The 26,998-nt window shown below is 49.0% G+C and overlaps 2 protein-coding genes across 7 annotated transcripts; one reads left to right on the top strand and one right to left on the bottom strand.

The window, feature by feature from the left end:
- The first annotated feature begins 235 nt into the window (after positions 1-235).
- On the top strand, positions 236-4,231 carry LOC121594330 (leucine-rich repeat-containing protein 40). Of its 2 annotated transcripts, none has more exons than XM_041917472.1 (7): positions 236-581; positions 1,440-1,630; positions 1,736-1,939; positions 2,011-2,134; positions 2,199-2,892; positions 2,957-3,337; positions 3,399-4,231. In XM_041917472.1, the coding sequence occupies exons 1-7, from the start codon at positions 410-412 to the stop codon at positions 3,502-3,504; spliced, it is 1,872 nt and encodes a 623-aa protein (XP_041773406.1). In that variant the 5' UTR covers positions 236-409; the 3' UTR covers positions 3,505-4,231. The 2 variants fall into 2 exon arrangements, with proteins under 2 accessions (XP_041773406.1, XP_041773407.1); XM_041917473.1 differs by lacking the exon at positions 236-581 and adding an exon at positions 956-1,228.
- On the bottom strand, positions 4,032-26,850 carry LOC121594329 (probable E3 ubiquitin-protein ligase HERC4). 5 transcript variants are annotated; one of them, XM_041917471.1, is made up of 13 exons: positions 26,624-26,850; positions 21,703-23,039; positions 14,019-14,118; positions 13,026-13,932; positions 9,069-9,160; positions 8,779-8,965; positions 8,117-8,510; positions 7,600-8,014; positions 7,401-7,531; positions 5,833-7,326; positions 4,707-4,932; positions 4,491-4,604; positions 4,032-4,388 (listed from the first exon to the last, which is right to left on the bottom strand). In XM_041917471.1, the coding sequence occupies exons 2-13, from the start codon at positions 22,719-22,721 to the stop codon at positions 4,236-4,238; spliced, it is 5,232 nt and encodes a 1,743-aa protein (XP_041773405.1). In that variant the 5' UTR covers positions 22,722-23,039; positions 26,624-26,850; the 3' UTR covers positions 4,032-4,235. The 5 variants fall into 5 exon arrangements, with proteins under 5 accessions (XP_041773405.1, XP_041773402.1, XP_041773401.1 ...); XM_041917468.1 differs by lacking the exons at positions 13,026-13,932; positions 14,019-14,118; positions 21,703-23,039; positions 26,624-26,850 and adding an exon at positions 9,678-10,022 and having other exon boundaries at positions 9,069-9,183; XM_041917467.1 differs by lacking the exons at positions 13,026-13,932; positions 14,019-14,118; positions 21,703-23,039; positions 26,624-26,850 and adding an exon at positions 9,682-10,022 and having other exon boundaries at positions 9,069-9,183.
- Between the last annotated feature and the right edge of the window lie 148 nt (positions 26,851-26,998).

Below are 26,998 nucleotides of genomic sequence, written 5' to 3'. Positions count from 1 at the left end.
ATGAGCGAAAGAGACGACACGACAAATCGAGCGAGAAGGAATATGGAGAAAGGCGTACGAAGTGCTTGGTGGGAAGGAGGAGAGGGGGAGGGGCACAAAAGCTTATTCTCGAAACGAGCACTGCAAGCGAGTAAAGGACGGCTAGAGAAAGTGAGCGAGATGCAGCTATTTTCGAACTACAAAATCCTCGCCTTGCCCTGTGGCGTTTGGCGGTGTGTGCGTAGGCATTTGTTTGGCCTTGCGTTTTGTTGTGGTTTTTCCGTTCGTTGTTTTCCCCCAGAAGAGAGGGGCGGAACGGGCGAAAGGCACAGAGTTGTGGGCAGGCGGGCTGCAAGCCAGTGAAAACGCGATAATCGCCTACTTGTGCTGCTGCAAGGTGGTGGTGCAAAGGAAAAAAATCAGCCGAACGATGAAGGCCCACCGACAGATCCCCGTCCGGAGCCGGATCCGGCAGCAGGAGCTAAATCCCGTGTTTCACTTTCAGGACAAGCAGGAAGACAACCAGATACTTACGCGGGCCCGCATCAAGCAAGCGTTAAAGAGCGGCGTGCTGAATCTGTCCGGGAAAGGACTAGCAACGGGTAAGTGGCCACAAGCGAGCTGGTGAGGCATACACCATTGCCAAACAGCACACCAAGGTTAAATAATAGCACAGGCCACTGCTGCAATGCAACCATTGCATGGCATTCGTCGAAGCGTCTGCGTTACGGTTGCATCATCGAAGGAGAGTGAAGCGATCGATGACAAAATTCAGCCTCCAACCCAAGCGCGTGCACCGACCGAAACCACTTACGTTCCGGTCGAGAGCGCTTGGCCGTGATTTACATTCTGGCGCCACAATATTGGAATATTGGTTTCATATCGGATCGGAAATTGGATCGCTTTTCGGGGACGAGAGAGGCAGCTGCCCTATTTTTGAAGATCGGCGACAAACCCGTGCCATGATTATGATGTCACGATTCATTGATCCCGGGGGAGCGAGCATCAGCACTCTGGGGCGGTTGAAACAACACCCGGTGGGTCCAACCAGCACCAGTCCACGGGCGCCATCGGAAGGGAATCGAAGTACCCGCGTCGGTCGTGGTCTTGGTTGCAGCAGTAGTATATCCTTCGCGCAAAACGATTATTGATTGACGGCGTTTAATTCATTTGTTCCGTTTGAAAGGACCGGGACTTCGCCTTTGTTGCTGATCGATAGCAGAGAGAGATAGACCAGCTGCCTACACAAGTTAGTACACAACCAGCCAGTGCGCTCGGTGGCAATGAGACGAACCAGAACGCACATTCCTTATCCTAAGCGGAGATATAGGAAAATACGCGGTAACGCAGTGAAGCAAAAACACAGTGTTTCGTTGGGGATTTTTTTTTTTTGCTGTGCACAATCATATTTTTGTGATGAATTTTCATTAAAAATCGTTTTTCTCTTTTCTCATCCTCAGTGCCCGAAAAGGTATGGAATTTGAGCGATTCGGACGAAAACGAGAAGGAGGTACGATACGATCTGGAGCGCACGAACGATGAGGAAAGCTGGTGGAACCAACGGTCGCTAACGTCGCTCGATCTGAGCTCCAACACGCTTACTACGATCAGCGAAAACATACAGAATCTCGTCGATCTTACTGTGCTGAATGTAAGGGAGCGTTTTTTATCGATTATTTCCCAATAACCGCCTTTAACCAAATAATTAACATATTAATAAGTTCTTCCTAATTTAAAATTTACTCAACAAAAAAAGCTACAAGATAATGCACTAACAAGTCTGCCGGCCGGGATCGGCGCCCTAACGAAGCTAACGAAGTTCAGCGTCGCCCGCAACAAGCTGACCGAGCTGCCGGAGAGCTTCTTTCAGCTGAAGGAGCTGAAGCACCTCAACCTGTCGCACAATGAGTTTGCGGAGATGAACCCAAACATCAGCGATCTAATCATGCTTGAAACGTTGGTAAGATTGGTAGACTAATTGGTAATTCAACTGCTTGTAACTGTAATTGCTAATCCTGCTCCTGGCTGTAGGATGTTTCCTTCAACAGCATTAACGCTTTGCCGGGTGGCGTTGGGTTTTTGGTTCGGTTGCAGCAACTAACGCTGAGCAATAATCACCTAACGGAGCTACCGAACGATATCGTCAATTTGCGCAGTAAGTAAGCTTGATAAAGCAACATATATTTCGTCTAAAATAAAACCCCTTCCTTGGCGGCTAGAACTGCAAAAGCTCGATCTTGCCAAGAACGACCTAAAGAAGCTGCCCCCGGTGATGGGTGAGCTGCGCCGGCTGGAGTGTTTCTACGTGCAGCACAACGACATCGACGAGCTGCCCGACTTTACCGGCTGCGAGGCGCTGAAGGAGCTGCACATTTCGAACAACTACATCAAAACGCTGCCGGGCGATTTTTGCGAAAACTTGCCCCAGCTGAAGGTGCTCGATCTGCGCGACAACAAGATAGAGAAGCTGCCGGACGAGATCGCGCTGCTCGCTAGCCTAACGCGGCTCGACCTGTCCAACAACACGATCAGCAGCTTGCCCTCCTGCCTGTCGACGCTGGCCCATCTGGTGAGCCTGCAGGTGGAGGGCAACCCGATCCGGTCGATCCGGCGCGACATCATACAGTGCGGCACGCAGCGCATACTGAAAACGCTGCGCGAGCGGGACGGCACGGGCAAGCCGGATGGGGGACAGAAGGGAGCAACAGCGGCGGCGTCGACAGCGGTGGTGAAAAATTCCCTCTTCACGGAGAGCACCTTCCCGGATGTGTACCAGATGCGGAAGGGCCGTGCGCTGATCGTGTGCTCCAAAGCGCTGGTCGACATACCGGAGGCGGTGTTTCTCGATGCGCTCGAAGCGTGCGTGTACAATGTGGACATCAGCAAGAACAAGCTGGCGGCTGTACCGTCGGGGTAAGGTGGCAGCGATCGAGACAGCATAGAGGCAGACAATAATTCAGACCATTACTCCTTTCAGCATAACGCATTTATCGTCTCTGCTAACGGAGCTGAACGTGAGCTTCAATTTGCTGCAGACTGTGCCGGCCTTTTTCTCGCAGTTTGACAAAATTAGCTACCTTAACCTTTCGAACAACCAGATGACCGATCTGCCGGAGGTGGTGGGCCTGCTGGTTACGCTGCGCGAGCTTAACGTTATCAGCAACCAGCTCAAGCGCATACCGGACTGTGTGTACGAGCTGCGCGGGCTGGAAATATTGCTTGCCAGCGGTAATCAGATCGAGGAGATAGACGCAACGGAGAGCGGGCTCGGTGCGCTGAAGCGCCTTGCCACGCTGGATCTGGCAAATAATAACATCAAGCACGTACCACCGGTACTGGGAACGCTGAAGAACATCACGTAAGTGCCACTATTCAGACCTTATTGGTGTATTTGCTTACACTTTCTTTCACTGTCCCAGTACGCTGGAGCTGATTGGTAACAGTTTCCGGCAGCCGCGCCATCAAATATTGGAAAAGGGGACGGAATCGATCATGTCCTACCTGCGGGACCGTATCCCACAGTAGTCCGCCTGTGGCTAGTCCCCGTGCCAGGCGTCCGAGTGCACAACTTGTAGTGGCATTACACGCGCATCACGTTACTCTTAGGGCAGCTTCTTCGCTATTTTTTATGATCCTCTCTTCTATGTGTGTACGCGCTTGCACCGTTTGCACGCATCGTTTACAAGGCCATAGGCGGAGGAGGAAAAGGAGGAGAAGGCAATTGTGTACCAAAAAAAAAAGAACAAAAAATATTAAATATACGTTTTAACCCTACACCCCGCGCCAAGCAAGTCACAAAAAAGAGGCAGTAAATTGTTAATATTGCTTTCCTTCATTTATTGCCGTACGTACGTTTCGATTCGATCAACAACTGCGCAACAGCACCAAACAACACACAACCGATGGCAACACACGCGGTGCTAGGCGCGTCAATTAGGCAAGTCCATCATTTGAGAACACATTTTGCTTTTTTGCTCACATTCAACCCGAAAGAACGAAAGAAAAAGGCACTAATTGAAAGGAAGAAAAGTAAAAAAAAACCGGTAACACGATAGAGGTTTGATCTCAGAGCTTTACGTAATCTTCCATTATCAAAAACATCACATAGCATAGTTAAATAAAAAAAAAACAAATCCGAACGATCTCTGGGGTCTTTGCGCACCGGAAATACACTAAAACAAGGGGTCCCAGAGAGAAACAAAGCGAGAAAGGGAGTTATGAAGATGGAGGGGGAAAAGGACGCCGCTGTACCTTTTTCACACCAAGCTAAAACCCTGAGTCTGTTGGATTGCCTGTAGTAGTTTGTACTTGAGCTTCTCCTTCGTTTGGTACTGAGGTAGATCGAGCAGATTGAAGCAGGTGTGCGCCACCGGTAGAAATTTGTCGTCCGGCGTCGGTTGAATGAATATCTGCGTACGAAAACACGATTGAAAAACGGTTGAAAGTCATTTGGGGATTGGACAAGTACGCAAAGCAACAGCAGCAGCAGCAGCAGCAGCAGCAACGCTTACCTTGATCGCTTTCATACCCATAATCGGGATACGATCGCAGCCGGTAAGAAAGAGCAGAAACTTTTTCTTCTCCTCCAGCGGTAGCTCGTGAAACACCTCCCAGAACCATCGTATCTGCAATGCAAAGCACAACAGCAGTAGTGCCGGGAGTTTGTAATAGAAACCAGTGTATCGCTTGTAGCAGATGACAAGAAATTGGACCCGCCCCCCACTTACCGTCTGATCACCGCACGTGTAACCGTTCTTGTATTCCGCGTTCTCCTCCAGCACGTTCCAGTCGTACTCCTCGTTGCCGACCACCACCGACATAAGCTCGTGCGCCTTGAACAGCTTCATTACGCGCCCGCCACAGACCCGCATAAAGCCTGCGTGAAACTGTCGGAACGATTTTTCAACCGCTTTGTTGAACACGTAGTCAATGTACAGATTCACAAACTCTTGCCTAAAACACGTTTTTGAAGAAAAAAAAAAAACAAAAATTTGATTACAAATCACAATTATAAATTTTCCCACTAGCGATGAGAAGAATTAAGTTTTCGTCGGAATCGGCTCGGAATCGGTTTTCTGAAATCGATTCCCGATAGTATGCCCGGAATCGATTCCGGAGGTGGTTCCGGAATCGGAAGCAGCTTCGCAATCGGATTCGGCTCCAGAATCAGAATCGGTTTCTGAATAAGAATCGGTCTGGAATCGGCATCTCCATAAGAATAAGCATTTGAGTCCGTATTGATAGCCGCAAAGAATCCAAATTTACTCATCCATTCCCAAACAATCCATTCTCATAGAGATTCCCGGATTGATTTCACTTCTGAAACTTCTTATTTTAATTAAAGAACAGATTCTCATTCAGGAGCCAATTCCAACTCTGGAGCCAATTCTGATTCCGTTACCGGAGCAAATTGGAATTACCAGGTCGATTCCGATTCCAGATCCGATTCTGATTCCGGATCCGATTCTGATTCCGTAACAAATTCTGACTCCGGAGCCGAATTGGATTCCGGACCTATTCCAATTCCGAAATCGATTCTTATTCTAAAGCCGATTCCGGACACAAATCCGTATACAATGCCGATTCCGGAGCAAATTCCTACTACGGAATCGATTTTAGAAACTGATTCTAGACCTACTATCCCGATTCTGATTCCGGATCTGATTCTGGATTTCGGTGCCAAACCCGATTCTAGAATCAACTCTGGAATCGGATCCGGAATCCGAATCGATTCCAGCATCGGAATCGTCTCCGGCATTGATTCCGAACACGGTATCGGAATCGGGTAAATTCCGATTCCAAGCTCCCACCACTATTCCCTCACACCCATGTGGGCCACTGCACAAAACTCACTTGTTTCCCTGCGTCAGTCGAATGTTTTCTCCGTTCGGTTTCAACGGAATGGTCTGTATCTCACCAAAGTAGTCCCGCGTCGTGGTAAAGCATAGATCGAAAACCTCCTCCAGATCGCCGCCCTCGTAGTCCAGTATGCTTTGCATCGATCGTGCCACCGTCGGGGCCAAATCCTGCAGATCCTTCATATCGACCTCCTCCCCCAGCAGCTTCTTGTACAGCGCGAGCGGAAACGGTAGCGCAATGATCGTAAAGTTGTAGATCGCCAGCCCGCACAGTATGCCGATCAGCGCGAACATACTATCATCACTGTCGAAGTAATCCTCCGTAAACCAGATCGCGTTCGATTCCTCGAACGACTTAAACATTCCGTACTTCGGATCGAGAATGTCCCGCAGCAGCAGCATGAAGAACTCCTTCCGCACGCCACCCGCGTCTTCCGCCTCCTCCCCGCAGAACTTGATCTTGATTGGCTTCTTCAGATCGCTCGCCGCGTAGTGCGACAGCTCCCGGATCGTGTCCTGAACGATGTTTTCCCGCGTCACGTTCAGCACGATGTACTGGCAGGCGGCGGAATTGGCGGCGGGCGAGTACAGCATCGACAGCCAGCTGGCCGTCGCGGCGCTCTGCATCGCCTGGTACATCTGCATTGCTTGGTCGGTTTGCAGCAGCAGCATCTTGGCGGACGCATTGAACACGAACGGATAGTTGCAGAGCGAAAATGTGACCCCCTTCGCGTCGGTGGTCCAGCGGAAGTAGTCCTGCCGGATGTCGATCAGATCGTCGATCTCGTTGATGTGGAACTGCTCGTACGGCAGCTTCTGGGTGCGCTTCTGGTGGTTGATCCAGTACAGTACCGCCAGCATGTCCAGCATGGCGGCCAGGTGCGGATCGTACCGCAGCTCCTGCTGGTGGGGCTTCTCCGACCCGGCCGGGCTCTCCACGCGCGGAAACTTAAAGTTGATGATGTACAGCACGACGCTTTTGCAGTTTTCCACCATCCGCTCGAAGTACTCCCGCGACTGGTTGGCCCACCAGCCGACCACGATCTCGTACGCGTTCTTGGCGAGCTGCAGCACCGCCTTGCTGAAGGGCGCGTGCAGCTTCTGGTAGTGCTTCGGGTTGATGAACTCGTGGTAGAGCGGCAGCAGCAGGTAGATGCGCAGCGTCTCCACGTCGGCGGGGGAAGCGGTTAAGGCACCGAGCAGGTCGGACTCGATCGAGTCGCGTATCAGCTGGCGGATCGATTCCCGCTCGATCTTGCGTATCTGGTCGAACGTTTCCTCGGCCGCGCCCATGTCCACGCCCGGATGCTTGGAGGTGCAGCACAGGTGCGCGTCGTTTGGCAGGAGCAGGGAGCCGTTCAGGCAGGCGAGCGATTTGAAGATCGTTTCCACCGACGATATCACATCCAGCTCGACCGTTTGTTCGGGCTCTATTTTGGCCAGCTCTTTGCCCATTTCCAGCGAGAGCGAGAGAATCTGTGTGCTGTCACTGTTATCCAAGGAAAAGAGAGACGAGGAGTGTTTAAAAAAAGGAAAAATCCGCAAACCCGTTCATCTACTCACTCATAAACACGGAAATCGGCCGACTCGTCGCCTCCCAGCAGCGACACGAAGCACTGATCTCCGCCGGAAAATATGCGATTCACGATTATTTGCGTTTCATCACAGTCCGATGGTTGGAAATCTGTTTTAAACTGACAAACCGGGGGGAAGAGTTCATTTAGTGCCCACGGTTCATTTTGGCGCCCTCCCTCCAACCTACCCACGGTCCACGCACGATCTGTGGCGTACTGTGGTTGCCCACCATGCCGATCCCGAGCTGCCCCACACCGCCCAGCCCAAAGCCGTAGATTTTCCCGCGCGACGGTACAAACGCCAGCGTGTGCCGCCGCCCGCAGGCGATCTGCGTAATCTTGCTGCCCATCAGCTCGAACACCTTCCTCGGCACGATCTCGTTGCTGCAGCTACCGTGCCCGAGCTGGCCGAACGTGCCGGCACCGCACGTAAACACGCCTCCTTCGTTCGTGAGAAAGACGGAAAAATCATCCCCGCAGCTGATGTACCGCACGCCGAGGCTGCGCAGCGTACGCAGCTGGGTCGGGTAGCAGCGCGAGTTCAGATCGTTCAGCCCCAGTTGGCCGAAGGTGTTTTTACCCCAGCCGAATATTGCGCCCGATCTGCAAAGAACAACGTAAAAAAGTGTCACATTGACGTGTGTCATTCGTTTGCATTCGTTCGCAGCATATGGTGCCACAAGCAACACAGCAAGCATCGCTTACTTGGATACAGCAAAGCTATGATTGCCACCGCAGGCTATAAATGCAATCGGTACACCGGCCAGCGATTGGATCAGGGTGGGCATGGGCACCTTTTCGCTCGTCGTCCCGATGCCCAGCTGGCCGTACGAGTTCGAGCCCCACGCGTACAGCTCGCCGTTGTTCGTGAGCGCCAGGCAGTGATACTGGCCGGATGCGATCTGCACCACGTGCTTGGCCCCGATCGCTTTGATCATGCGCGGCGTTGGTTGCCGTCCGTTCTCCGCATCGTGGCCGAGCTGGCCGACGGCGTTCGAGCCCCAGCTAAACACCTGGCCCCAGTTGGTGAGGGCTAGCGAGTGGGCCGTACCGCAGCTGATGCAAGTGATGATGTAATTTTCCAGCGACGTTAGCCGCTCTGAAACCAGTTGCAAGTGAAATGGTGTTTGATTAAACAAAAACAAACGGCTTGGTTGAGAACGAAATGAGTGATTAACACACACACACACACTATCTACTACATCCCAATCCGATTTGTTAACGGTGCGAGAGAACACAAAAAGCAAGGAGTAATGCCAGCATCGCACCCTCGGGATGCGTTTTTGTTTAACTACATAAATAAAAACCCACAAGCAGGAAAGAGCTGAAGAGAGTGGATGAATTGTGGCGGTAGAATAGTTACATACTAAATCTCGACATACGTGGCCTTTTGTTCGGTAGCGTGTCGAGGTCGTGGCCCAGCTGACCGTGATCATTGTTGCCGCACGCGTACATCTTGCCCTCCTTCGTGAGGAACAGTGTGTGGCTGGTGCCGCACTCCACCCGGACCACCTCGTCCGCCTGCGACCAATCCATCTTGCGTGGTACCATCACCTGCAAACAGACAGCAGCAGCAGCAGGAGAAAAATCGATTCCAATCAATACGGGCTCAACTTGAGACGGGGTTCCCGTTGGATGGAGCCCTATCTCTCCCTACCTGTTCCTCCTCGATCCCACCGAGACCGAGCTCGCCGTGGGCCGTATTGCCCCAGCAATAGATGGCCATAGTGGTGGTGGTGTTGGTGTGCCCTTCTGTGCCCCCGTAAGCCAACCTAGCGGAAGAAGGGAGAGAAAGTATAATTAATAAACGCATTCGAGGCCACTTCACAACTTCAACCATGTTTGCGGGAGAGAGGGAGGGTGTTTCAGGGTCGTCTCTTTAAATTAGCAAAAACGCCTAGAATCTACGCCGCCCGCGTAGATAGCAAATTAATAGTGTTGACTGCTGCTAAACAGGGAAAATCGAAACCTTTTCCACACTCACTTTTCTCACGCAACTACTACAAACTGTTGCATCTGGGGGTATGTCTTGTGGTCACTAAAATGTGAAGAGTGGCTTCACTGCCGTCGCAGAACACCGTCCGAAAGGTCTAGAATATTCACCCGCAACAGTCTCGGCCGAAAGATAAACGCACAGCACCACAATGACTCTACACGGTAATTAGCCGTCGGTCAACGGGCCATTGCAACACACAAAAACTGCATACTCAATGTCATCGTGGTTGTTGCGCTGGAAAGCCCCCGTTCGACCCGTTTTAGCTCTCACCTACCTGGTCCAGGCTGAGGGAATTGGCTACTCGGATCACCTCGAGGGAGGCGATTTCTCACATGTATTTCCTACGGCGGTACGCGGCTACGGTTTCCGTCGGTTCGCTGGCATGGGCGCAGTGGACGAATTCTTGGACCAGGCAGGATTCCCCTTCGCTGCTGCTGCTGCTGGCAGAAAGGCGACAATTTGGAGAAACAATTCCGAAACACGACACTTTTTTCCGAAAGCGCGAAACAACAACAACGCACTTTTTCCCCCGAAATTTCGTGTGCTTATTTCTCGGCACGACGAGCCGCCGCGAGGTGGTGTTGTGAGTGCGAGTGTGTGTATGCGTGTGGTATCGATGAGGCAGTGGTCTATGACGTTCGGCCAGCTGTCAAAACCGCATGTGTCAAATTGTGTTTTTACTGCTGTGGTCGATGCGGGATTTAAATCAGTGATTTTTATTTAAAAATTGTTTGAGGCCACTTTATGACATATACAAATATGTTTTAATGAAATCCATTTTATATTTCGCCACTTTCTGTCAACAATAAAACGGATGGGCATTCGCTAATTCGCAACCGTTTGTCGACTTTCTCCGTCGACATTTGAACGTTGATTGCTGCGAAGGGGCGGTAATGTTTACATCTGCCCCCTCCCCTCCCAATTCCCGCCAAAAAACGAACGAACACGAGCACGGCCGAAAAGTGGAAGGGCAAGCTGCAGGCATGCATTTCTTTCAAATCGCAACCGACACTCGACAACACCACGTTGATGAAATGTGAATGCATATCTTTAAATGTTTTTCTTTATCAATTTATATTACAAATGAATTATCATCTATTTCAATGAATAGGTAATAAATTTCCTTGCTAACTTCCCAACGGCCCTCCCTCATACACACGGGACATGATCCGATATAACAGCCCAAAAAGCAAGCAACACAAAGCACCAACTCTGCGCTATAATATGAGACCGCCCCCCCCCCCCCGCTGGTGCACACGAGGGTCGTGCAAATTTGCCTTCTTATTTGTCTGTTTTATTTTAAATTTCATAACAAAACAACAACCAAAAACAAACAAACCAACAACAATGCTTTGCTAAAACAATCCGCCATTTCCACCACCACCCCGCTCCCACTCCTGGCGGTACACCAAGCAACCAACAACAACTGAACCCACATTTGATCGTAACGAATCACAGTCATATTCATCTTCACTTAAACTTATGTTGCTTGCGTTTGCTTTGTGTTGTAATAACTGCTTCCTTGGACGGTTGGCTGGGTTAGTGTGTGTGTGTGTGGTTGTTTGTGTTTTGTCTCTATACGTCTAATTGTTTATGTGGTGGTTGGCGCCACAGGACTAAGAAATACATTGTAAACGAGTTGTAACAATACTCTTGCTTCTTGATTCTACCGCTTGCGGGTTACGGGGCTACACTACACTCCGGTTTGCTTATGTGCGTTCGCCGTATGAAATATGTACTATCTCTCTTTTCCCCTGGTTGGTGTTCCTGACTACAGCCCAGGCAATTTGGAGGAAAGGAATGAGGAGCAGAAAAAGGGAAGAGCGTAGAAAAGGAAAGAAAAACACTTTTCTAAACACAATCTATCCTACACAGCATTGCAAGAGTGTTTTTGCATATGATATCATTGATGTAGAGGTATATTAAGAGACGTGTACAGTGTACAAACTACTACTACTACTACTACTACAGTGGTTCCTATCGGTAGAGCTCGCTTTCGTTATAGAGAAATATGTGTGTATCGACGATAGAGGTGTTTTTTGTGTGTTGTAATGTGGAAAAAATATGTACAATTAAGCGCGCAACCGCACGTTGGAATATTGGCAGCGGAATGTGTCTAGTGCAACGCTTTAGTTATTTGTTTTATTTTGCCACCGGAAAACATTAGAAATCCATTTTCCTAGCGGCATACACAACCTTCTTGTTTAGTCCGTTCTTTTTTGTTTTGTTGTTATGCACTGTATGCACTTGGTGCGCACCGTAATCGGGCTCCTGCGCATCGATATAGCGTAAGCCACATGTGCAGGAACAACCTGATTCGCTCTTGGAAAAAACGGTGTTAATCGTACTAAATCTATCGTACCTACACTTTCCTTTACTAACTTACGAATGGGTGGGAGATGATGCCCCTCCCCACCCCTCCACCCTTTGTGGCCGTCTACACCCCGTAGAGCTGTGTAAACATTATCATAATATACCGCCGTAATCCTTTCACCCAATGAACTAGTAGTAAATTGCTTGGTTGTTTGTTGTTCGATCTATGCGCGCTACGCCGGTGGCGAATAATCTCTCTATCTCTTACTAATGTGTTTTACGTGGTTCAGTTTGAAGCGCCCGGTACCGTCGTCCCGTGATCGCCATTCTAAAGGGCCGGGCAGTAGAATCTATTGTTGCGTTGCGTGTATCTTACGCGAGGGAGGCGGCGGTTTAAGTGTACGTTTTTAAAATGGTCTACTATTAATCGATCAACTGGTTTCACTCTACATTTGGTTTACTTTCTCGCCTTCCCCTTCCTCTGCACTAGGCTTCTTTTCCTTTGTTTGGTTTGCTACGCTACTTCAACTACCACCACTTCGGGACTGACTTCAAACCCGCTCTCGAACCCCCTATTCATTATTTACCCTAATCGCACGTATCATCCTAAGAATTGGTTCATTGCTTATCGTTCCGTAATCGCCACCCGGGACCAACAGCCTCCCCTGTCCTTTCGTTCGTTCGGTGCACGCGGCGCGCGTCCCAGGTTGCTTGCTGATGCTGATGCTGATATGAGTTTGTTCGCATTTCTAATTGATCTTGTGACTGCAGCACGTACATAAATAGGTCACAAACGGAGTTGTTGTACAGAACAAAAATCCGGAAACAAGGTAACACCGCACACGCATAACGATTTTATACGAAAACGGAAGGTTTTTTTGTTGGTCGACCTCAACCGAACGTAACACACGTTTTGGCACGAATGTGTATGTATGTGTTGCCTCTATTCTTGCCCCTGGGTTTGGAATGCAACTTTCCTGATGCCTTACACTGGCAAAACTAATACACATACAACTCTAAGCTGTATTGTAAGACGCTTCAAACAAATGGTAATCTTATTCGCTACCTCTCTCTCTCTCTCTCTCTCTCTCTCTATCTCTGTCTCTCAGCTAAACATATACTAACAAAAATAATACAATTATCATCGGAAACGGAAACGGTTTTCCCCCTCAAAGCCATTTCCTCACTCAGGCTGGTAACAAATGTAAACGATTACAAAACTAAACTCCCTCCGGAAAAGACAAAACAGGCGCAAACACCGAACAATCCTTCCATCCTACTTCGGTACCATCACCTTCCCCAGACTAGGGAACACCTCCCCCTGGATCGGGCCACACTCCACCTTCTCCCCGTCGACCGTCATGTGGCCGTTCGTGCCGGCCGGCTCGATCCGGAACGCCGACACCGGCACCATCTGGATGTATTCGTTCGGCTGCAGCGGCAGATGCGTGCCACTGCTCAACCCCAGCAGAAACGAAAGCAACTGCGACCGGGAAACGCCCGCCCGTATGATCAGCAACCAAATGATACCATCGTTCAGCCGCGACTGGGGCGCAAAGTAGCACTCCGTGCTGAGGTGCGTCTGGTAGGCGGCGTGTACCATCACAAACTCCCCGGCAATCGTCTGCCAGCTGTCCGGGATGGCCGCCGTCAGGGCCGGCAACCGGGACGGTGGTCCGTACATCTGCACGTGCGATGCCGTGCCACCGTTGGGGCCGCACTGCGTCGGATCGTCGTTCGAAGCCTTGTCGCTCTCGTACACACTGTCCACCGTGGAGAAGTAGGTGCTTTTGCGCGACGTCGCCGAGTACCAGCTGTCGATGCGCGGCCGGAACGAGTCCAGATTGGTGCCGGTTTCGAGCGACAGCACGTCGCTAAAGTTTGTATCACAGGCGTCGCAGCTTCCGCTCGTACCATCCTGTCCGCCCAGCCCCGCCCGGCAGTCGCGACAGTTGAGCGTGGTGTTGTAGCTGACGCTGTGCTTCAGCGTACCGATGCCACCGCCTCCCCCGTTCAGCCCTTCGCCGCCGGCCCCGCTGGGGCTGATAAGGGCGGGCAGGTAGGACACCTTGCCCTGGTACGTGCGCAAGCTGATCAGCCGGTGGACGGACCAAACGGTGAACCGCTGCCCGCCGATGGCACGCAACCGCTCGCTTTCGATGTCAATGTCCGAGATGAGACCCCAGCCGACCGACAGGAACGAGAACATGATCTGCAACAGAAAACAAAACGAAGCGGGGACAAGTCGTTTAATGCGGAGACGTTTTTTAGGCTTTGCTAACACGCGAAGATACTTACATTGGAACGAGTTTCGACTCTAACTACGTCTAACATGGAATGTTTTCCCTTAACTACCATTAAAGCTGACGCCAGTACGGGTTTCGTTTCGAAAGGCTCTCTGAAAATGGAGGAGAAGGAGGAAACAAGAATTAATGATAAAATTACGAAACTTTCGATAAACATTACCGAATGCAGTAGTGATCGGGAAAATTAAGTTTTCGTCGGAATCGATTCCGGCTAGCTTCGAAGTTTTCTGGAATCGATTCCGGATAGTAGATCCGAATAGTAGATTCCAGAATTGGCTACGGAATCGGAGTCAGTTTCGGCATCTCCAAAAAAATAGCCATTTAGGTCCAATGATGCTACGTATTGATAACCGAAAAGAATCCAAATTTACTTGTAAACGATCTATTTTCATGGAAACTTCCGGATTGATTTCGCTTCTGAAAGTTCTTATTTCAAGTCAAGAACTAATTCGCATTCCGGAGCTACTCCCATTTCTGGAGTCAATCGATTCCAAATTCGAAGTCGACTCCGGGATCGGCTCCGTAGTCAACTCCGATCAAATAGGACAAATAAATTAGAAATTTGAATGTGAACATTAAGTCCATTTCTAACAAAAAAGTTGAGAAAGTGTTCGCAAATTATGAAAACTTCTGAAACCCCCTGCAGGCTATCTAATTAACTTGCAATATTATTTCCTTTACTTGAACCTACATACCAAACGATTATTTTTTTGCATTCCTTCATAAGCCCCAACATTACCACTTCACCCTCTCTCTCTCTCTTATCATTTCTGCCCCATTTACATCGAAATATGCTTATAAATCTACGGTTCCCTGATCAACATTGCCCAATCTATAACGACCCCCCCCCCACTGCTTCACACGTGTCTCGTCAGCCCTTTTTTATCGCTAAATGGATTACTTTAAACGAGGTGATTATTACGACCTACCCTGCGCCGACGGCTGGAGACCTACACAGCAGTAATTGCAAAAAAGGGGGGATTCCGAAGACGATGATGATAAAAAACCGCCCCGGAATGTGTTAAGATAGCAGAACAGATTTAATAGAAAAAAAACGAGCGAGCGAGAAAAGTAAATCAAATTGCACGTTCTCAATCGATTAACTGCGAGTTGCCTCTTCGTAAACGTCTCGCAAAACGAGAACGAAGGAAAGTGTAACGATGAAACAACCTTATCGCACACGATACTTTGGTGTCTTGCACGTTGGCAAAGGCGCGGCCGGGTGGCTTGGTACACCACCTCTTGAGCGATCAAATCCCCATATCTAACAACAAACAGGTGGCTGCGGAGCTATGTAGCCGTGTCTCATTTTGCAGAGAGAAGCAACAGTCCGGCCCCGTCCCGGGGCATAAATCGTACGCTCGAGGAGGACACACAGCTCAGCACAACGACAACACCTGTCTGTCCTCATTGATTAGGGAGAAGGTTCATCTTATCAGCGGGACAAATCGAACCGTTCGCGACTGGTGATGGTGTGACGATGCGATATGTCACGCTGTTGTTGTGCAAGGCACGCAAACTAGAGTAGTTAGCAAAATCCCAAAAAGAAAGAAAAAAAACGCTGTTGCATTAGCCCCCCCCCCTCTCCTTCCCCCCCCCCCCCCTGCTGTGGGAAAATTCAGCAAACTTTGCCTCTAGAGTGCTCGCCTACTTAGTTGCTCCCAAAGCCTGCCGCACAAGTTTCTATCAAGTTCGGTTCGACAGCATTTCCCCCCGCCACCCCCCCGCTTGATCGGAGCGACATTCCCACATCCATCGTTTTGGGGTGGCACACTGGTGGTGTTGGCCCGATGCCATCGGGAGACCGGCTAAGAGAGCCCAAAGCACGTTATGTAATCCCCTTCTGCCGGTAGGTGGTGGTTTGAACGAAATCGATCAAACAAGCTCCCGCCGAGCTTCGTGTCTCCGTGCCACAGTTTTGTGCCCTTTTGCGCGGAGGACGCTCCCCGGTCCGATTATGCTTTTTTGGAGTGCTGCCCAGAGGTGCTGCCTGTCTGCCCTTTTTGGAGCGGGGGTTGCGAGTGGGTTTGAACCTCTTGAAATGAAAATGGCCAATTCAACCGAGGGCTGCACACAATTCTGCGGCGGGCATGGTGGTGGTAGAGAGTGAGTGCCTTTTTATTGCTGTTTTTAGCGATGGTCGTGTCAATAAATGTTCATAACCTCTCTCTGTCTCTCAGTAGCTCCACCCGGTCGATCGCCACCCGCTCTCTACCGTGCCTGTCGCAGGTGTTGAGAAGGATATCCGACGAAGAAGAGGTGGCAGATCCGGTGCGGCCGGTTTTTGCGGTCGAAATTTGCTCTTCTCTTTTGCTGCCACTCACTGGCGATTCTGAACACAAAATCAATACACAGGACAGGACTGGAATAGCCCCAAAACGGCCCAACGCCCATAATGAAAGCCCTCCACAGTGGTAAACATTTTTGGGGTAAGCCACACATTATGGTGGGGGGGGGACAGATCTAGGCCACAGCACACACCAGCGCACCTAAACCACAATTACCTGCACATTAAAATCCATGTGTGCCGTCGTAATGAATTGATATTGGTCGGCGCGGGAGCCGAGAATTAGGCACCATTTAGGGTTTGTTCTTGGTCACACACATATCTTGTCACATTTGGATACGCGTCAACCCATCGACATCAGGGAGATAAAATCATATCATTCTCCGACTGTTATCGGACATCCGAACGACTGTGTCTGTCGACAATCACTCCTCACCCTCGATGACGGGGGCTGTGAGGATGAGCAATGATGAGTGATGACGAAATATGCTTGATCATTGGCTGCGTTTGTGCCCTGACGCAAATGATGTTGAATTGTGTTTGCATTTGCGGCTCTACGAGACGCGGGGGAATTGTGTTTACCGACTAATCAAGCAGGTTCCCCTTTTTTGCGCCGATTCTTCTGCTGTTGTATGCGTTCGCGTTCTTGCGCATCCGGGATTATTCGAATGTTTTGCTTCCCGTTTTCGTGCTGTGGCGTAAAACAAACGCGTAAAAAAACTCACACACACCAAGAAATGCAAATTAATAAGCTCTACTAATTGTTTGTCATGCTTTTTGAAGTGTGTAAACTGAGTTTTCTGTGGTAGTCGGCGATATTTGCTCTTTTACGCATTATAAATTGACTTGTTTTTGCGTCACAATACATCTGCTGTTTTTATACTGTTCAACGTAAATTCAAATGAACATTACAGTAAGCTAATATTGATATTCTTGCCGAACCGGCGTGTGAAGGAATTGTGAATTACAGAGTATTATTCCGTTGTACTTTTGGACCGTTATGATTTTTTTGTACTAATAGATGTGACCATATCCGTATAAAGAAGAACCTCACTGGTTGAGACTGTTTTATTTGGGTTATTCGTTAGTTAGCACCACCATGGTTGGCTTGAATGCCAACCACACAACTTTGACCGCAAGAAATGCCAGCACAGTTGTTGTCATGAAGCTAATACGCATAGCCCTTGCGATGTATTACAGTTTAGATCGCAAAGTTTCGCATCAAATCTTGTATGTCCCCAACTATCGAGTACGACCTCATTAATTGGCAGAGGTGGATTACGCACTACGCAAACTAAGAGGCCGCGTGAGCTCCGAGGCCTCGAGGGGCTCCGAGAAAGGAAACCCACTTCCCCCATTCATAAGTAAATTTGTTTTTCAATCTTTGGGTTAGAATCTCTCATACAACTATCTACTTAACTCTTCAGAACGGCCTACATTCGTGTGACCGCTTAGGGCCACGCCTTGTGTTAATCTGCCACCGCGTGTTGGTGCGCATTGGTTTTATCAACCAGTGAGGTTTTACTGTAATCCTGAATTCTGGCTTCAATGATAGCCAAAAAAAATGTTCAGTATGAATCATAGGGTTTTAAACAATTAAATATTTTTTTAAGAAATGATGGAACAATTCAGCACCAAACAATGCAGTACGGTTTAGTGTTGTCGTGAATCTTTTGTAAATATTCATTCATACGAATCTTCAGAGATGAGTGAGTCTAATCTCGAATCGAATCTCTAAGATATTTTTAATCTCTAGGAATCATTCAAACATTCATAAATCTCTAAACAATATATGAATCTCTATTGTATTGATGTTCAATCGGACGATACCAATAAATTGTGGGAACAAACCGAAAATCTATGGGATACGATGGATAAATCGAGAGACGAGCCCAAAAATTATGGGAATCATCCTATAGTCGTAGAAAACCCTGTAAGGCCTGTATATCTCTAAAGATTTATTAATCTCTAGAACAAAATATAATATTAAGCATCAATGCCTAAAGCATCAACTTTTGCAACTTCCGTAGGGATTGCGGGGCTTGAATCTTTAACCATGGCATACTTTATCTGGCACAAGACAGAACAAACGATTTTGACACATCGCAAAAGTGTGCAGCCGCCATGGGTTCAAGTTTCACAAGCCAGGCTAAGATTCGTTAAGATATGTTTTAAGCATCGTTCTTAAGACAGATAGTAAAGGTATCACATAGTCTTGAGGTGAATTGCAAACTCCTCTAAACTAAAGATCGATTCAAAACAGACAAAATCTTTAGAGAGACATTTATACCTTTTTAGAAAATCATAAGTCTTTGGAGATTTTTGAATTTTTAGAGATTTGATTATTTTTTTGAGAGAACATTAATGATTCTATACAGATTAAAACATTGGTAGAGTTTCATGAATCTTAGAATATTCTGAATTACTCATCTTTAGTGCGGTTGCCACATTTGTGATAGCATAGTATGGAACGTGAAGAATAGGGCCGACCATTTATTGCAATCGTAAAATCACACGACCTAACAACATGCACGTCATGGAATCAAATCCCGTATGGACTCTCCCCTATGTTCGTAGGGCCGACTAATTCTAACATCACTACACAGTTGCAGAATGTTAAGTTCGTATGTTATGGCTTAGGCAGGCCTAGGCCTACTGCGAACAAGCTCTTGCTGCACCAATGAAGAAGAAGATGAGTGTAGAAAACCTCATCATAGGGTTACACAAAAGCCCCATTGAAATAGCATTTGAGATTTAAAGTCGTAGTTAAGTCAATATAATGGTAAGCAAAAGAACTAACAAATATGTGATGAAAATCCAACTGAACTTTTACAATAGGTTAAATGTTTACAATTGTTCAAAACTAGAGCGGAACACCCTATGCTAGTCACAGCGTTCGCCTACCGAGATCGGTAATCCGGCACGCGTAAGTAAATTGTTAAATAATAAACAACAAAAGCAAGATTACGATCATCCTTGAACGTAGGCATTGCACGTGCACCATTGCACAGGGCGTCTCGGAGCAAAAGCTCCTCGCGATTGCCCTCACTGCAAGAAACACACACGAGAACCGTTTTATTCACGTACGAATGGTTTTGTTCTCTCCCATTAGTGCTCCCTACAAGCCATAGACACACACACACACACACACACACACACACACACACACACACACACACACACACACACACACACACACCACACACACACACACACACACACACACACACACACACACACACACACACACACACACACACACACACACACACACACCACACACACACACACACACACACACACACCACACACACACACACACACACACACACACACACACACACACACACACACACACACACACACACACACACACACACACACACACACACACACACACACACACGAGGTGAGGTGATACATAATAAATCAGATGAAAACGTGACAATTGTGAGTGTGCGTGCAAACAAAGAGAAATCTCCTGCACCAAACAAGCAAGAGATCGTCGCTTGCAACAGGGCGAGCCTACACTTTGGTGAATTGATCAAGTGAAAGAGCATCACTTTACTCCATCATGTACAGCAGGAACAACAACGACGACGACGACAAAAGGGGGTGCTGCCATGTGTACGGTGAATTGATCAGTGTACAACCAACCCTCGGTAGCGGAGATTTTTCAAGGTGACCAAAGGGAAACGCAGTTGAATCGGCCGTTGGGTCGGCTTTATCGCTTCAGCGTATAACACAGTCGTTAAAACGCAATAATTTCCGTTCCGAGAGTAAGCAGGCAAAAGCGCGACACAACACATACACCCCAAAGCCCCGTTTTTTTTTAAAATGGAAAGATACGTTAAAAAAAGGGTTTGCGTGTCCTTCCAGAACAAAAAAAAACACTCATGCCATGGGACATCTCTATCGGTTTCAAAGCCTTCCCAGCAAGGCACATACGCTGACTACGTGGGTTAAACACAGTAAGCGTGGCCCTCTTATCTTTACGCTCAGAAATGACATTGCAATATAACAACGGCACGATACGGGCATCGAGCATCGAGTATAGTTGTTCGGACACAAACAACTGTGCTCTCCCTATCCTCCCTCTTTGTCTCCCCCTTTGCGCACTACACGGATTGATAAATCGATGACATAAACCCCGTTGAACACATCCCCCGTTAGACGACCCTCTCTTTCGTGCAGCAAATCGTAATAAAATCGCATTTCGCACACCGGAAGTACACAACCGTCCGATAAATTGGTTACAACAAGCGTGGTTTCTGCATCTGTCGTGCAATATTGTTGTTTCTAGGGGGGTGGGGGGCAATAAATATTCACACAATTGGCTTGACATACCGAACACCGCACTGTGGCCGGCTCGGATGGTAACAGCGAGATTTTTAGTGGTAGATAAATGGCCATGAATAATGCAGGGCCGGCCCTTACTAGATATTTTAATTTTTTCGCACCGCACGATTCGTTTTTCAATTAATTAATTCAATTTAAAAAGTGTTACCGGAACACCGGGATTAGCACACACACACACACACACACACGCGTATAGGATTATCCTATTGTTTTAACATTTGTTTTTTACATTTAAATTCTAACAAGTGCACGCAAAAAACGGCCATCCACTTCGCGTTCTAGAGTGCCATTAGCGCGCCTCGTAGTGCAACTTCCGGTCACTGGAAAAACTGGCGACAGGCACACACACACACACACACACACACCCAAACAGTCAAGAGTCAAGGGCAACACACTCCACACCCATGTTTGTGGGGTGGTTTTGTTTTCCCTCCTCCCATTAATTTCCCTTTTTGCTGCAATTATTTAAGCGCATAATTATTCTCCTCCTCTGGGTCCCAATTGCAGGGATGCATACATAGGAGCGGCAATGCATGGAACAACCATCCATTTCACCCCAGGTGTAAATTATCTGGTGCGAATCGTGTGTACATAAATCAAATCGTTTGCGTGCCGCTAATGCGTCTGTGGCAGGAGAATTATTGCACTGTGATGAAGGCAGTGTTTGTGGGGTGGCTGTCCCTTTGCATGATGCAACGATATTTTAACAAACTGCGTCCTACTACTGTAATTTAGTGTCTGTGTTGTACATGACAACCGGGCACGACCGTTGGCGGGGGCCAAGTGTGACCTAATGCTAGAAATTCTATCGTTGTCCCACCGTCATCAACGTGTGCATTGCACTGTATTGTGCAGTTTGCCGTCTGCCCACCTTGCCCAGCGCAGTTTGCCTTGAAAGCCGTCAAAAAGTCAATTTTCACGGGCGGCATCATCTCATCTACACCTCGGTGTGAAACGATCAACGATAAAATTATGAAACCAAACGGCAATAAAAGCTGAAACGATAGATTAACAACATATTCACACTTACTCATAAAGAAAGGACACGGTTTTCGCCAGCCCATTGCCGGACCCGCACGGGATGATCCCCATCGGCAGCTCGTCGATCGCCGTCTGCCAATCCTCCCGCTCGAACAGCCCGTTCAGCACCTCGAAGAAGATGCCGTCCCCGCCGACGACGACGATCCCGCGCCACAGGTACACATCCCGCACGCGCACAAACTCCCGCGCCCAGTTGCTCTTCTTCGTGATGTGCAGATCGTACGGAATCTCCGCCTCGGCAAAGATGGGCGCCACGCGCTGCTGAAACATCTCCCGTGCCTTCCCCGAGCCCGACTTGGGGTTCAGTATGATCAGCATTTTGCGCGTATCGCGCGGCTGGTACGCCACCGGCTTCTGGACCGGCTCGCCCGCCACCAGCTGCTTGATCGAGGCGCGCCACTTCTGCGCCTCCCGGTTGTTGTCCTCGTACCGGTCGAACGAGCGGAAGCGCAGCGTGATGGTGGTGCGCTCGCGGAACCCACCCCGCCGGCTGCGCTTCAGGATGTAGGCGTAGATGTACAGATACGCGCTCACGTCCGTTTCGTCCTGCTCGCCCGAGTTTTCCTCCACCACCTTCAGCTGGCTCGAGCTCGAGATGGACGCGCAGGTGCAGGAGGAGCTGCCGCGCGACCGGCGCTTGCTGCGCAAACACCGGCAGCCGATGATGTCTTTGAGCGGGATCGTCTGCTCCTTCGTCGCGCCGTTCGATTGCTTCTTCAGACAGAGGCCCTTGTCGGTGAGCCGTACCTCGAACACGGTGTTCTTCTTCGAGCTGATGTAGAACGTTTCGGTCAGGTAGACGGTGGCGGCGGACCCAGCCGCCGCCAGGATCATCTGATGGGCGGCCGCCTCGGCTTGCAGTTCAATGGCGGCGGCGCTCGCGTTCCGATCCGGCACGACCACCGCGATGCCCTTGCCACCGAAGTCATCCTCGATCTCGCGGCCGTGCCGTTCGCCTAGCTCTTCGCTGAGGTTTACCTTCGGTTTGTAGGTCGTGGTGGTGGTCATGATGCTTATTTCCTCCCAGCTGGATCGAATTGAACCTTCCCCGTCCCCTCTTTCTTCACTCTGCAGCAATGGGAGTCTGCAGTCGGTTCACGTGGCAGGCTTGGGGCAGTTTGGACGCACGAGCACGTGGAACGAGCGATTGGCGCACCACACATCCAGTTCAGTTCCGCGGTGTCCCGGTCCACTGGAGCATGGTTTCCTTCTTTTTTTTTTCTTCGCGCTGCTGATCCGACCTTTACACACACTGTAATGCACCCACAGATCACTTCCTAGTATGGCCGACCACCTTTTGCTTGCTGTTTCGGGAACTTTCTATTGCTGTGGAGTTGAATTGATGAAACGTTTTTATAAGCAACCGCAGGCACAGAGAGCACATGGGGAGGACGGACAAAAACACAGACGAACGACAAACTGCAGGCAATAAACCATCTTGCTCGAAGCACACAACACAAGTAGCACGACACGCTTGCAGCACAAAACTGTTACTACCAATCTGTTCCAATCCCCCCCCCCCCCCTTCACTGTTCCTAACTCAGTTTTCCCCCACCAGCCCCGACCCTCGATAGAAAATCGATGCTAAATAAAAGCCCAATTTTTTGTTTTGTTTCGATGACGGGGCTCTTTAGCGACCTTGAAACGACGAACGTTGGACACACCTTGGCGTGTGTGGCGACGCTTTCCACCCTGCCCAAGGGCTTTTGCAGATGGAAAAACCGGGCCGATGGCCACACATCACATCACCCGCACACGAAACCGTAACGTAATAAAACGATGACGTCGTGTGGCAAAGGGGCCGCCCTTCTCTCTCCGCCGGCTACACACAATCGCGGTAGCGAAATCTGAGGTAGGCGCGCGCGCCCGTCAACAAATGCAACGTGATTTCGGTTTCGGAGACCGTGCGACGAGATGCCCACGGGACCGTTTTCACCATGTGTTCGCTCGCGTGTACTGCCCTTGGCGCCACTGGGACAAGCCCGAACAGGGATAGTGGTACAGCGAATGAATGGAAGAATTCGTACAGGGAGGTTTTGGTGCGATGTTTTCTTGGCATTTGTACGAGGCTCGTCTTCATGCTTAAGTGGAGATGATAAAGGTAACGGTGTGGTTCATTCCAAAAATTTCCCATTTTTTCTCATCTTGAAGTTCTTCATTAATCAAGACATTATCAGCACAAGCTAGCTGCAATCCAAGCTGTCCAACCAACAGCCCATAGTGTTTGCCGCGACTCGTTTAAGGTACGGCGGGTAGCGTGACCTAAAGTCATCAATGTTGGCACTGGTGAAGCAAGATTGCAAAGTTGTAGTAGGTGTTATTTAGGGTGAAATTTACCGGGGAGTTTAACGGACGGCGAGGGCCAAAACCGGGAAAGTGTTCCTTCGTTGGTTCCGGTAAAACACTCTCAACCCGGCTCCAAAAGGTCTTTAGTAGTGGTGGGAAAAACGAAGTTTTCTTAGGAATCGATTCCGGCTAGCACCGAAATTTTCTGGAATCCATTCCGGATAGTAGGTATGGAATCAGTTGTCGGAATCGGCTCCGGAATTAGTTCAGGAATCGGAATCGGCTCCATAATGGAAATCGCCTCCGGAATCGGAACCGGTTCCGCAACCGGAACTATCTGCGGAATCAGAATTGGCTTCGAAATCGGAGCCCGTTTTGGGATCCTCATAAGAATAGACGTTTGGATACAAAGATGCTACTACGTATTGATGATAGCCGCAAAGAATCAAAATTTACTTGTAAACGATCCATTCTCATTGAAGATTCCCGGACTAATTTCGTTTCTGAAACTTCTTATTTCAATTCAAGAACTGATTCCCATTCTGGAGCTAATTCCGATTCTAGAGTCAATTCTGATTCCGTTACCGGCACAAATTGCGACTCCCAGGTCGCTTCCGATTCCGGAGCCAACTTCGGAATCGGCTTCGGAATCAGCTCTGGAATCGAAATCAATTCCAGCATTGGAATCGGCTCTGGAATTGATTCTGAACATGGAATCGGAATCAGGTAGGTCCGAATCCGAGCTCCCGCCACTAGTCTCTAGGGCACTGGGGCATTTCTTCCTTAGGAAGGATTCATTTTCGACTCTTTTTTCTTTTTCTTCCAAGCACGACCTTTAAGTAGATCCCAGCGTAATGATAAGGGTTTCCTTGTGTTGTGGTGGTTCCTGGGTTTCTTGATTTGGAGGAGGCACTTTTAACTCCTATAATGGTCCCTCGTTCTTGAGCCGCCGTGTAAGCCGTTCGGAGAGCAGAGAGCATGCAGTAGGCGATTTGTGGGTGCCACAGGTCCCCCACTCTACGAGGGGCTGCTACTAGCAACGGGGGAAAATAGCAACAACAACACCAAAAAGCTGTGTTGAGCAAACAGTTCCAAAAAGTTGCTCCTTTGCTCGGAGGAGACACACGCTCGTCTCGGGCTCTACAGTAACGATAAACTATTTCCACCGGAACAAAAATGTGGAAAGCTAAAAGAAAAAGGTGTCATTTCCTTCGCACCCATCGCACGTGTCTAGGGGCAAACGGGAGCTCCTTCAGTGTGCGCTAGACTGTTGGTTGGTTTTTCGTGCTGCTGATGATAATTTTTGGTGGCCAGGCCATTACGACCGGGCACCATTATTATCGTCCAACATTCCAAATTAACACCTGATGAGCGTAAGGTGCGTGAGTGTGTATAGGGTTGTGAACGGCGTAAAAAAGGCTAAACTGTAAAAATGATAGACTGTGGAAAAATTGAATTATTCCGGAAGCCACTCATCCAAACTAATCGTGGTTAACGGCGTGGGGTCATCAGTCTTCCAAGGGTGGCAAAGTTTGACTAAAACATAGCACAATATTATGCTAATTATGCTGGGTGAAAATGGTGGGGGGGGGGGGGGTAATAATTCTAATTGGAAAATGGCTCAATAGGTATAAGCTTTTTTCAGAATAGCCCAAAAAAGGCGGACGCTGATTTGTATGAAGTGTTTAAAACAACTTATTGCAAGTGTCGCTTCAAGTGTGCTGCAAGTGTACGTTCCATGCCAATCGTTCGCCAATCAGCAGTGTCGGCAGGGTAATGTGTCTGGGGGGGGGGGGGGGTAGAGGGAGCAAACACGTTGTTACATTCGAAAGAGCCCCGGCGGGGGATTACGTAAAACAGTTATTGTTGAGCCCGATCAAATGGCAATACACACACACACACACACACACACATAGAAGCACACGCGGGCACGGAAGTCGCCAAACAAAGTAGCCAACGTCATCGATGTTTTTTTTTTATGTAGCCGTGTTTTTTGGTGCCCAAATAGTTTGCAAAAAACAAGAAGAAACACAGCACACTTTTCCAATCGACCGTGCTCTGCTGCGTTTTGGATTTTGGGCGAGTTTGGGGTCAAGTGTTTCGTCTGTCCGCTGGAGCCTCTGGCTGGCTTGTGGACACAAGTGGACAGCAACTTTACTGCATTGTACCGCGTTGCACTGACTGCACGTACTAATCGGATCAGACGATGGCAGGGTGATAAAGATAAAGACATTAGCGGGCACACACCATTCACCCGACGACCCTTCCTTTTTTAATCTCTATCTTAAGAGAAGGTGTTTGCAATGATCGCACTTTGCACAAAACTTTACATCGTGTATTTCACGTGCACACTGGTTCATTTATTCTTTTTTTTGCTTCTCGATTGCGTTTTTCACTTCTTCACTGGTATTCCACGATTTTTGCAGCCATCTAATCACATCCCCTCTCACACTGGCACTCCCCTCTCCACTTCTCTTTGGCAAAAAGTACAGAAATGTAGTTTGCAACACACCACAAAGCAAACAACGACTTTACGGCACATTGGAAGCAAGCAGGGGTGGGGTGGAGTGTGGACAGCAGCAGTAGCACACAACGGTAGAAGAAAATAAGACGGATGGACCCACCGAGAAAGGTACACCGACGACGACACCCATCGAAACGACGACCGTAGAAAAGATTCGCGCACAACACACAAAACACCCGCACACACACACACGCACACGCACACCGCACGCGAGGACCGTCTGCTTTTGGGGAGGGTTGAACTGGAAATCGGCTAAGCCGCGATTTTGCTCCCGCCCCGAACGCTTGCCGACGGATGATTTTGCGTGTGCGCATGTGTGTGCGTGTGTGTGCGTGTTTGTTCGCACAGCAATGCACGGTGTGCGGTGTTGCGGGTGGACCGATACATTGACAGGTGCGTATGCCGCGTTCTGGCAAATGCAGCGCACGGCAAACATTTTTGGAAATATTTCTATACGTTTGTACAACAGATGAGT

The sequence above is a fragment of the Anopheles merus genome, chromosome 2L (assembly GCF_017562075.2).
Source record: "Anopheles merus strain MAF chromosome 2L, AmerM5.1, whole genome shotgun sequence".
Taxonomy (NCBI): domain Eukaryota; kingdom Metazoa; phylum Arthropoda; class Insecta; order Diptera; family Culicidae; genus Anopheles; species Anopheles merus.
The sequence above is the reverse complement of the archived record's forward strand: the minus strand, read 5'-3'. Positions and strand labels throughout refer to the sequence as shown.

What these genes read in the sequence shown, in the direction of transcription:
- LOC121594330 (XM_041917472.1), top strand. Translation starts at nt 410, where the DNA reads ATGAAGGCCCACCGACAGATCCCCGTCCGGAGCCGGATCCGGCAGCAG. An exon ending in TCGATCTTACTGTGCTGAAT is followed by an intron (nt 1,631 to 1,735) that starts GTAAGGGAGCGT and finishes CAACAAAAAAAG; the next exon opens with CTACAAGATAATGCACTAAC. An exon ending in CTGGCGGCTGTACCGTCGGG is followed by an intron (nt 2,893 to 2,956) that starts GTAAGGTGGCAG and finishes TACTCCTTTCAG; the next exon opens with CATAACGCATTTATCGTCTC.
- LOC121594329 (XM_041917471.1), bottom strand. Translation starts at nt 22,721, where the DNA reads ATGACCACCACCACGACCTACAAACCGAAGGTAAACCTCAGCGAAGAG. An exon ending in GCCACGTATGTCGAGATTTA is followed by an intron (nt 8,511 to 8,778) that starts GTATGTAACTAT and finishes AACTGGTTTCAG; the next exon opens with AGCGGCTAACGTCGCTGGAA. An exon ending in ACACGTGCGGTGATCAGACG is followed by an intron (nt 4,605 to 4,706) that starts GTAAGTGGGGGG and finishes TTTGCATTGCAG; the next exon opens with ATACGATGGTTCTGGGAGGT.